At 39.2% G+C, this 11,971-nt stretch overlaps 1 protein-coding gene across 1 annotated transcript in view; it reads right to left on the bottom strand.

Moving 5' to 3' along the window:
* The window catches only part of znf800b (zinc finger protein 800b), a 43,487-nt gene that overhangs the window by 15,081 nt on the left and 16,435 nt on the right, over positions 1-11,971 (bottom strand). Inside the window, exons 3-4 of the mRNA XM_037696282.1 lie at positions 6,780-7,113; positions 1,794-1,889 (exon numbers count right to left, since the gene is read on the bottom strand). Coding sequence (XP_037552210.1) covers positions 1,794-1,889; positions 6,780-7,113 — 430 coding nt within the window. The remainder of the gene's footprint in view (positions 1-1,793; positions 1,890-6,779; positions 7,114-11,971) is intronic.

Genomic DNA, 11,971 nt, shown 5'->3' with positions numbered 1-11,971 from the left:
CAGAAAAGGAAGGGGTAATAAGACATTTTAACTTTATCTGGCAACCCTGACGCTGGGTTCAGCTGCATTCATCGTGCATGCAGCATCTGCATGACAGTTACGTCCAAACTGGTGAATAGACTAATGTCTTTTTGGACTCTGGATTTTATTAGTTTAGCTCCTACATGCTGAAAAGGGGGGAGTAACACAAAAAAAACACTCTGCTCTCTGCCATTTGTTGTTAGTGCAGAAAAACTTTTGACTGCAGCCGCCTGTAGTGTGCATGTGCGACTTTACACTTGTGGAGAAAAGAGGTTTGTAGGCTCAATCATCCAGCTAGATAACAACAAAAAAGGTTAAATTGTGTCATCTGGACCAGTTTCTTTAAGTGAGAAACGTTTGGTCGCCCACCCAGAAGACTTTGTCAGTCTGCGGCCTGCCAACCAGATCTGTCCCATTCATTAGGCCTGTCACAATAACTAATTTTGCTGGGCAATTAATTGTCTCAGAAATTATTGCGATAAACAATAATATTGTTTGAAATTTGACAATAATTAGTAATTATTGTAAAATTTAAGAAGAAATGTTGGTGAATTTATGTTACGTTTAGTTCATTTTTTTGAACCGAAGGATGGATAGTGAGGGAGTGAGCAGCATACCTCTTTAAGAAAAATGGGAGGGAGGCCCCTTGACGTGACATGGGCTGTCTCTCCTTCCTTGTTTTCAGTTCTAGAAATGGCGGACACTTGGTGCGGTTTGAGCTCTTTAGCATAGCATTTTTCACACAAAGCTTTTAATAAAAAATTTAAAAAATCGTTAAACAAGTTCTCAGCTTCTTTTTGCAGAGAAAAACTACTTTTTACACGAAGGCACAGGTTTCAAACGTGAATTTTGGAACTTCAACAAGATGGAGGTTTTTTTTCTCCATGGTCGGCCTTTTAGCTTAGCTCATAGCTTAGCTTCTCAGCTTAGCTGCTTTTAGCGAAGAGCGAAGAAAAGAAGAGAATAAACGATAAAGCCGATAAATGAAAACAAGGTCGATAATTTTCATTTATCATGCGATTAATTGATTTATTGTTCATCGCGACAGGCCTTGCCTTCACTGCTGTGTTTCAAGCAGCTGGCATGCGGAAAATTTCACACCTCCACGAGGGGGTATCCCCGGAAAATTTCTGGATCCAGACACCTTCGGTTTCAGAGAGAACGAGGGCTGTTGTCATGTAAATGAACGGTCGGACCGCAGCCGAAAAGCTGTGGTTTCACTAAAAAAAAGGTGTTGTGTAAACAGGGCCTTTGAAACTCACCAAATTAAAAAATAAATAAATAAACTCTAGATAAAATGAAGAGTTTATGTCCCTAAACTGTCTTAGAAAAAAGCTGCTGAAGCTGGCTACATATGGTACTTTCTCACTGATGACTTTTAGAGATGTAAATTAAGATGAGATGAGGTTTTTCTGTTTTGTATTCCTGAATGTGAGACTGATCTTGGGACAGAGTCTAAATCATGAAAAAGGCAATCTGTAGAAAATACATGAATGAATGGATGGGGGAAGAGGGAGACAATCAAGAAATGTGTAAATATGTGAAATAATCATTTAAGCTTAAAGCAGATAAATCCCAAAGTTTCAACTGTAACTCGAGCACTAATCACACAAATGTATCCTTCATCTCATTCGTAAACCACTGCCTCATAAGCAGGAGTTTGAATCATGACGTACAGCATTATAAAAAAGAAAACAAGCAATGTGGTCAAAAACTCAAAAGCAGACTGTAAATTAAAGCGGCGAGGAACCAGACAGCAGAGAGACACAAACCTGATCGGAAGCATTCAATTATCTGCTGAATCCCGGACTTGGAGGTCTGCAGAGGCTGCTGGAGCAGGGGAGGATCACCAGGCTCCCCACAAAAACCTACACAGATAGACAGAGACAGCGTTGCATCAAAGTCGGATCCTAATTACATCAGAGTATGACCGTGTGTGAGAAATACAGCGTTGCATGAAGAGTCTGGGCAGCTGCCATGAAACGGGCAAACTGCCGTGTGTTTGTAAGAGCAAACACAATGAGGCTGGAAATGGACAGTGATTCACTCTGACCTCATTACCTTCCAGCGCACACACTCTCCAAGAAACACACAAAAGCTACATCTACAAGAAGGCAAGTGATGTATTTTTTTCCTTCTAAGAGTAGAAATATATAAATCTATACAGGAAAAACAAAGAGACAGAGTGGGGTCTGTTCCAAGAGGAAGTGACTGAACACACAAGAGGAAAGAAGTTTGATGAGGACGAGTTTAGTTCTTTTACTTTAACACCGGTCAGCAACAAGAGTCGGACGGCATCCACTGATTTATAGTTTTAAAAAAGGCTAGGTTAGATTAAAAATAGAAAATATAATTTCTGATGATGGTAACATACTTCAAATTTACTGAGAAGTTTGTACATTTTTTCTTGTATTTGGTTATAACAATGTAAAATCATTGTTTTATTATCCTCCACCACTACAAAGGCAGAGGGGGGTGATAATGTTGTTGCCTGTGTTTGTGTGTGTACCTGTGCCTGTCTGTTAAACTGCTGGACCAGTTGCTGGAAGTAATCACTGGATGCACATATAGTTAAAGATAGTTTCCACAGCTTATTGGCAGAATCTGAGCTACATTTTGACATAGTAGTAGCTTAGAGTCATTCTCAACACATTTTCTGAAGTACAGTACAGTCGTCCCTCGCTACTTTGCGGTTCAACTTTTGCTCTTTCGTTGTTTTTCAAAGTAAGATTGAACACAAGGAAAAATAAAGATTGTACATGACACACAATTGTCAACTTTATTACATGATTGGGACAATACAGGATACTGTACAGTAAAAAGTTAACCAAAAAATAATTCAGACAGGCGGCGCCATTTTGTAGTTTTCTCGCCGTATCCCTGCTCATAAGGACTACATTTCCCAGAAGCCAACAGTGCCTCGTTCAGAAGACCCGTTGCTTTCTGCTGAAATACGTAGAGGGAAAGTTCTGATCTGATCGAAAAAGTTTGGTGCTTATTACTGTACAGTGACTTCAGCGCCCAGCGGATTCAGAGAGCTACAGGGAACCCACAAGAACCGGACCTCCAGACCCATCGGCGTATCCGACAGCTGTTAGCCGACCTACGAGGCCTTCCAAGCATGTAGGCACCACCGTAGGTCCGGCTACTCTCTGGAGCACACCAGGACATTTTTTTTAACTCTTTATTGGAGCGCTCAAATGGACACCGGTCCTGCGCTGGCCACCCGAAGGTCCGGCCACCCCTCCCCAAAATGCGCTTCGGCGCTCAAGCGCTGCACATAACTGAGAACCGCAGCTGTTCTGCCAGCTGGCGAGTTCTTCTTCTTTCGGCTGCTCCCTGCGTTTGGGGTCGCCACAGCGAACCAAGTAGCTAAATATAAGTATGTTGTTAAAATGACGTAGGTTTAAGAGTTTAGAACATTGCAAGAGTGTGAGAAGGGTTTTTAAAGCCTTAATATACACCATATTTTTCGCCATTTAAGACACACCTTTTTGCATAATTTGCGAGTCCTGCAACTTATACACTCAAGTGGCTAATATGCATTTTTTCCCCATATGTATAACCCAATTTTTGGCTGATATCTGACGATTTCATTCATTTTGACATGAAAAATATTGAACACTACCATTTGCAGCCACTAGAGGGTGTATATGCTGCAATGGAAAACCTTTTCTGCCTGAAGAAACTACAAGGAAAATGATGTTATAAATGTGTTAATTTACTTAATGGTTTATGTGCAACACAGATTTATTCCTCTTTTGTATTAAACAATAAAAACTGAACAGGAAGAGCAACGTTTTGTTGTTGTCAAGACGGTAAAGTTCTCTCATTTTAACTGTTCCACAAAAACAAGTAAAGTGAAATATTATTTAGTTTGTTGTTTAACTATTTTAATATGCATACAGTACTGACAAGAGGAAACCTAGTGAGCTTTAAAACACATGTAAAGATGAAATAAGGAGGACACAACTTCTGCTGTTTGTAACTACAGTTAAAAAGCTTTAAATATTGCATCACTAGAGTTTACATGAGTAACAAATGACCACACGTTAGCTCTTTAGGAAATTGTGGTTCACATGCAACAACGTGGATTTAATCAGTGTGCAGAGTTTTAAATCAGACGATAACGCTGCAGTTTATCAGCTGAGTAGATAAGTCCGGTCAGCTGACACAGCTAGAAGATAAAACAGTTAATGTGCAAAGCTGTTGCTCTTTACGCTTGAACGCACACAAATGCACACAGCAGAGGAAGCGGCGCAGCGGTGTTATTATGTTTGAGTATGACATGTAGGTATAACTGATTCAGACTGATGCAGGTTAAAACCATCAACCAGCATCAAAGAGCCACCCCTCATGACCCTCATCTTGAACAAGGTTAGATGCAGGTCGTTTCTACAATCGAGGCGGGTAAAACCAGCACTGACAAGATCCGTTTCGTGTTTATGTCTGCTGACTGTGTGCAGTATAAGCAAAAAAAACAGACAAAAACGAAAGACACTCCCATGAAGACCGTAGGAAAAGTGAGTACCAATTACAGAAGAGGTTTTATTAAGTGATGGAGATTATGTTTTAATGTGTGCTAGAAAGTGTTTTTGATCCACTCCAAAGCTGTTATAATCCCAGCAATGCAAGTAAACCCAAAAACCTCTTATATCACAAACGCCAGTGCAGAAGATCAAACAAAAGGTCTCTTAATGTGATTGTAAGTCCTCACCTAATTAACGCACACTATCAGCGTTTACACATCAAACTACAGTGCTGTGAAAAAGTAATCGCCTGCTTACAGATTTCATTTGCTTTTGCCGTTTTCTCCCACTTACACATTTTAAACCATCAAACAAGCATTTAATCTGAGTAACACAAAATGTGTTTTTTTTTTAATCATTTCATTTAATTAGCGGGGAAAAAATGTCCAAACCTGCTTGGCCTGCTCTTCGCCCTATAAGTCGCACATTTTTGCACAAATTTGCATGCACTGCGACTTATACGGTGAAGCGCTCATTTATGTTTTTTCCCCATATTTATAACACAATTTTTGGCTGAGATCTGACGATTTCATTCATTCTGACATGGAAAATATTGAACACTACCATTTTCAGCTGATCGAGGGCCCTCAACTAATATGGCAGCTAAGTGTCTCATTAATAGGTAAAAGTAGCTATTAATGAGACACTTGGTTTGACATGAAGAGCCATGTCGTCTTGCTCCGAAACTCCTGGAGCAAACGTCAAATCAACTCCATTTTTTCTGCTCTCGTTCAAGGCGGACACCTTCTCTTCTCCCTCCCGTTTTCATCTTCCTCCTGCTTTTTGCTCTCTGTTTGTGTCTCAGAGCTCCTGGAGTGGGCAACCTAAGGAAAAAGCTTCGTCTATCATAATCCCCCACCCCGAGGACTTATGTGCAGGCTTATCAGAACCGCCAGCTGAACAACATCTTATCAGAACCATGGCCTATCTGGAAGTGCTTCATGGACAAATCTCAATGTCTTAACATCAAATGCATATGTCATTTTGTTTATAATTGTGCTTGCTGGTAAGTTTTTTGATGTCTCATCCTCATGGCTCTTAACTTTTTAAAGTATTCTGATAAAGAATAAGAGGCCGCGCTCTTGTAGCAGCAGCAACGTGCACGCCGGCTATCTTTCGGATGACTGTACGAACATAATCACACTGTACCCCGGTACAATGATAATAAAGCTTATTATCATTGCCGCCCAGGCGAAATGCAGCTGATTTGACCATTAAAGTCCATTTATTAAGGAAAAGTTAAAGTGAGACTCACCTTTCCTAGAATATTGAGCAAACAAATAATTGTGTTAATCTTGTTAAATTCTTGTTAAAGTCTTCCCGTGCACGCTCCCGTGGGCGCCATTTGGCAGCCAATCAATTTCTGGCACAACACCGGCCCACATTTCCAGGTGGTCAGTGGTGATGCATAATAGATGAGACTTATACGGCGAAGCGATGTATTTATGTTTTTTTTTCCACTTTATTAGACATATTTGGACTGAAGTGACTTATACGGCGGTGCGACGTGTACGGCGGCAAGTACGGTAAGTGCTCGTGATAATTGATGTGAGTCTTCCACTTGGCTGTGGAGGAGTTCTGCTGCTGTGCTTTGGATCACTGTCCAGCTGCAGAGTTGGTCATGAACTGATGACCGGGTACATTCTCTACCAGGACGTTCTGGTAGACATTTCACGGTACAGCAACTTGTTCGAGCAGCGGCACATCATCACACTACCGCCACCATGTCTGACTGTCAGTATGACGTTCTTTTCCTGAAATGCAGTGTTAGTTCTACGTCAGATGAGCTGCTCGTCAGTTCACGTAGCTTTTTTACCCAAAAGTCTTCTCATCAGAGTTGTTTTTAATCTGTAAAGGGGCAAATACTACAAAGTAATTAGAAGGGGGGTAAAAGTCCAACAATCATAATTAGAGCTACGAATGTTCCTATAAATGCATCAGACTTGTTTAGGGAGTATGCAGAGGAATATTGATGTTAACAGAATACATTAAGAAAACAAATGTCCACAAATGTCCGCGCTGACCCATAGCGCACACTGTGGTACAGAAACCAGCAAGCACCTCCTCTATGAAGCAGTCAGTTTTACTGAGAGAACAAACCCATTTAGTTTTATTTTTGAGTAGCTCCAGCAGTGAAGCGACACGGGGGGGTTGACAGAGTTTTAGCCTGAAGGTGAATGAATTAAAGCAGCAAGACATGGAGACATAATACAAAATAAAACAACCAACCTGGGTTATGACTATAGTTGTAGGCAGTGGTCGGTGGAAACGTCTCCTCGGTCTGGCAGCTCTGGTCCCTGCTCTCAGAGGTGGGGTCCCTTTGGGGCTCAGGCAGCAGAGGGGGAATGGGCCTCCACAGAGACTTGGCTTGGAGATGGTCGGCAGAATCACTCGTACTCTGAGCGTCTTCTGGAGTTTCTTTATAATCCAAGCTCTCTGACGGGAGTCCAGGTAAAGCAGACGTTTGGGGATGGATCTGATCTTCTCCTCTGGGCTGTCCCTGTGGAGAAGGCTGAGAGTCCAAACTGGGTTGGCCTTTCTCCATCTCTGTCCGACCACCACCCTATTAGACAAAAAACACAAGAGGGGCAACAATATTTACCTCAATGATTAAAAAAACAGCAGAAATTTTACATAAAACAATGGATGCCATGATGCTTGCAAGCAAACAAACAGAAAACTTCTGGGCTCGTTGCAATGATCTGCAAATCTCATGAACCCACGTTTTATTCACAATGGAACATAGTAAACAAATAAATTGTTTTATCTAAGAAACTGTACCATTTTTAGGAAACATGAAGTAAATTAGAATTTGATGGCTGCAACAAATCTCTTAAAAATTGGAAGAAGGGCAACAAGAGGCTGTAAAGGCCAGTTGCACAAATAAGAAACAACTGGGGGAGAATTTTCCAAGAAGTTAATTGCAACAAGTCAGTGAAAGGAGCGCTACTCCACTTCAACTGTACGGTAGATAGAATATGGGTTTATGAGCTTTGCAAACAACTGCAGTCTGTATTTATTTACATTTAAAGCAATGCTCCACATTGTGTCTTTATATTACTCTTAATAAAAGTGTTTCTGTTCTGTACACATTGTTTAAAAATGAATAAACCCTTACACTGTATTTCTTTAAAAGTTGGAATAAAATGGTATTTTATTCTGAAAACAGAGAATTTCTTAAAGTCAGGTCCTCTGGAAGGATTTTGTAAAGGATCTTTGTAAAATACACCAGAATGCAGGAAATGGCATCTACTTTATTCAAAAGTATCTAAGGGAGCACCCACAGACCCCCGCCCATCCACTATTTGTGTTCCAGCATCGTTTGGTTTACAAATTAAGCCCTTGGTGCATACGCATATAGTTTTTTGTGTTGCTGTCACGTCTTCTGAACATCTTGGATATTTGTAAGGGAACATTTCCCGTGTCCCACACAGTCACCCTAGAGCAGATAAATGACTCCACTTCAACTCGTCCCACTGTGCATCCGTTCATGTGTCTGTGCGATGCTGTGTCTCTAAACCAGACCCTCCTTCCCTCCCAGTCGCTAATCTTTTCTTCTTTCCTACAAACCAATTTATCCTCATTTTCGCTCCGTCCGTGTCTGTCTCACCAACTCCTTGTGTCCCTGCTGCCCTTGAAGTGAATAAATGACACACGACCTGAGGACAAACGCTCTACTTGGACGCTCTGTCACACGCTGCATGCAAACACACACCAGCAAATTAAAGGCCTAGCATTCCTTGAAGGAATGCATACAGTCATGCCCGCGTTATAAACTTTTTTTTTTTTGCATCATGGCCACTGGAGACTGAATTTGAACCTGAAGTTGCAGATTTTTGCCAATTACATGAAAAAAGAGTACCTATTTTATTACTCAGAACAGTTCCTGCAACAAAAAGAAGAAACGTAAACATTATATTTAGTGCATATATAAAAAGTAACCAACAGGGAGTCCTCCACTCAGCCAGAATTTAAATTCAGTCAGTCAGCTTATCTATGACTCATTTCATCTTGGAACGAAACGAGCACAAATCATAAGAGGGGACTGATTGGAAGGTGGACTACCCACAAATTTTCACTTACTCCTTTGAAAAACGATCAGGTGAAGAATAAATCAGGTGAAACCGGGATAAGAAGGGATTTATGAAATATGATGATCATTAAAAAACTTGACTCATTTACCTGTCACACAGTTAGTCATGTGGCGTACATCACACAATAATTAATTCAATGATTCATTTGATTAATAACATCAGTCTAAAAACAAGTGATACACGACGAGCTGTAATGAAGATTTCAGGCTCTTATTTTTGGTGCTTCGGCACGTTTGGCATAAACAAAAGATTTGACATCAAAAATGTCACGTCAGATTTCATCCGTTTAGGTTTATATCGATTGTTAAAGATCTGAATGACAAAATACTCAGCAACAAAGAGCGTTCAGAAAGTGGATTTTTTTTTTTCTATTTGTGTGTTTGGTGTGAGCATGTATGTGACGTGGTGAAGTGCTTATGAGAAGTAAATGTCTTACCTGCAGTATTAGGTGGTCAGCGTGCTCTCAGTTTAGAGAAGCATTTCTAAACTAGAGAAATTGCATTTCCTGTGGAAAATGCAGTGAATGTTTATTGCTGAATAACTTGCTGAGAAACAGCTGAAATTACCTAAAACATGCTGAAATGTAGGTGAAAAGGAAGCAAGCCTAAGTTAGCAGCAGAAAGATCACATATTTACCTAATTAGGTATAAGCAGAAATTAGTAAAAAAAATTGAAAAAATTGAAAAAAAAAGTTTAAATTTAAAAAAAAGGTAGCTGAAAAAGCAAAAAAAAAAAAAAGCTTAAACTACCAGAAGGATGAAGGATGTGTAAGGAGCTATGAGCTCAAAAAATGTGGAATTAGCTGAAAAAAGCTAAATTTAGCACAAAAACTGCTAAATAGTAGCTGAAATAGCAGAAATAAGTTGAAAGGAGCATAACAAGCTTAAATTAGTAGAAAAGTTAATGAGGCTGAAAGTAGCAGAAATTACCACGAAAAACTTTAATTTATCTGAAAACAACTGGGCAGCACGGTGGCGCAACTGGTAGAGCTGCTGCCTCTCAGCGAGAAGGTCCTTGGTTCAAACCCCAGTCCAGGGGCCTTTCTGGGTGGAGTTTTCATGTTCTCTCCGTGCATGCGTGGGTTTTCTCCGGGTACTCCGGTTTCCTCCCACAGTCCAAAAACATGCATGTTAGGCTGATTGGTAACTCTAAATTGTCCCTAGGTGTGAGTGAGAGAGTGAATGGTTGTTTGTCTCGTTTGTCTCTATGTGGCCCTGTGATGGACTTGCGACCCGTCCAGGGTGTACCCCGCCCCTCGCACAGTGATTGCTGGACATGGGCACCAGCGACCCCCGTGACCCAAAATGGAATAAACGGGTAAAAGATAATGGATTGATGGATGAAAACAACTGAAATTAGCTAAAAAATGCTAAAATAATAGCTGAAAATGTAGAACAAGCTTAAAATAGCAAAAATAAGTAGAGAGAGCACAGTTTTGCCCAATTAGGTTGAAAGAAGCTGAAATTAGCACAAAAAAACAGCTGAAAAATAGCTAAAAAGTAGAATGAAGCTTAAATTACCAGAAGGAAGTAGAGAGCACATTTTTGCTGAATTAAGCTGAAAAATGTTGAAATGAGTGCAAATAAAGAGGAATAATCTGAAAAAAGTAAAATTGCCATAGCATAAAAACAGCTAAATAGTAGCTGAAATAGCAGATAAAGCTGAATTAGCAGACAAGTTAGAAGAAGCACAAAAATGTTGTAGTTAGAATCTGAAAGGAGCACAAAACTAGGCCTGTCACGATAACAAATTTTGCTGGACAATTAATTGTCTCAGAAATTATTGCAATAAACGATAATATTGTTTGAAATTTGACAATAGTTGGTAATTATTGTCAAACTGTCAAATAGCTAGTAATAAGCTATTTTCAGCTTAGCTGCTTTTAACTATCCAAAAACACAATTTTGGATGGTTGAAATTGATTTTAAAGAGAAAGGGAGGGGTCAGTGAAGACCACCGGAGTTGAACCTTTTGTCATCCAGTGTCTTCAAGAGAAAGAGAGAGACGTGAACAAACAATAAAGCCAATAAATGAAAATGAGGTTGATCATTTTCATTGATCATGCGATTAATTGATTTGTTTATCGTGACAGGCCTACATAAAACAGCTGAAAAAAACAGCTGAAATTAGCTGAAAGAAAAATGGATCACAATAGTGTGAATGCTTCATAAACATTCACATAATAAGAGCCAAGTTAAGAGCTTCTGGGAATAAGTGCCGCAGATCGATCTTTCTGCCACCAAAAACAAATTCAGGCTGTTTTGAAAAACCATGGTACTGTTTTCACAGCACAAATTTCTCTCGATCTTAAAAATACACGTCGTTTCATATTTTATTTTCAGTCAGACTCTGAATCTAAGTCTTTACTATAGAAATGCAGCAATTTGTTGTTTAATGTGCAGGACCCTGTGATTTATGTGATGTGCAACAGGTGGGTGAAACTGCAGATCTGGACATAAATGGAGAACATGCAGAAAGATCCCCAACCTGCTTGAAACCAGGACCAGGTATATTAATCATAGGCGCATATTAAAGCTCTCTAACACATTTAGTTAAGACTTTATTGAATGTTCTGTTCAATCTAGAACTATTTTTTCATGTATATTTATTAAAAAAAATAATAGTTAAATTTTAATGAAGTTGTACTATTTTATTATTGAATTGTTTATTTATCAGGACACATTTTAGGTGACAGTGTGGTTACATCAAAAAACACGAACGTAAAAAAAAAATGGGAATTTGGAAAAATGATCAAAACTCCTTTCATGCAGTGATAAATACATTTAGACTCAGTCAAATGCATGTGCCAATCCTTAAACTGTGTAGCCAAAGCAACAACAAAAGTACTTTTCAAGGTAAAGAGGGGGAATAAACCTTTGTATTTCACCTGATCTCAGTTTAATTTAGCTGCATTGCTGCAAATGAGCCTCAAGACAGAAATACTACACCTTTCACTGCAAATTACTTCCTACAAAATATTCCAGATTATTTTTCATTTTTTGTGCTGCTCGCTCCATTTCTTTTCCAAAATTACATACACTAAGTCCAATTAATGTGCAAATTCTGTGGCTTATTGTAGTTTTCCATTAGATTAGGTCAGAATATGAGTCTGTTTCATAGTACAACCACTTTTAATCTATAACGCATGAACAAACTGTGTGTAGGCATCATATTTGCTTTATTTACTGCATTTTAAAGCTTTTAATATGGATTTAAAAATACAATTAAGCAAATAGGACATGAGCCATGACTCAGCAGAAAAACCTAACTATCATGACAGATATATGTATATATATATATATATATATATATACATATATATATATA

Source organism: Nematolebias whitei, chromosome 22 (assembly GCF_014905685.2).
Source record: "Nematolebias whitei isolate Nwh7 chromosome 22, NemWhi1, whole genome shotgun sequence".
Classification (NCBI taxonomy): Eukaryota; Metazoa; Chordata; class Actinopteri; order Cyprinodontiformes; family Rivulidae; genus Nematolebias; species Nematolebias whitei.
This window is presented reverse-complemented; position numbering and strand designations above follow the sequence as displayed.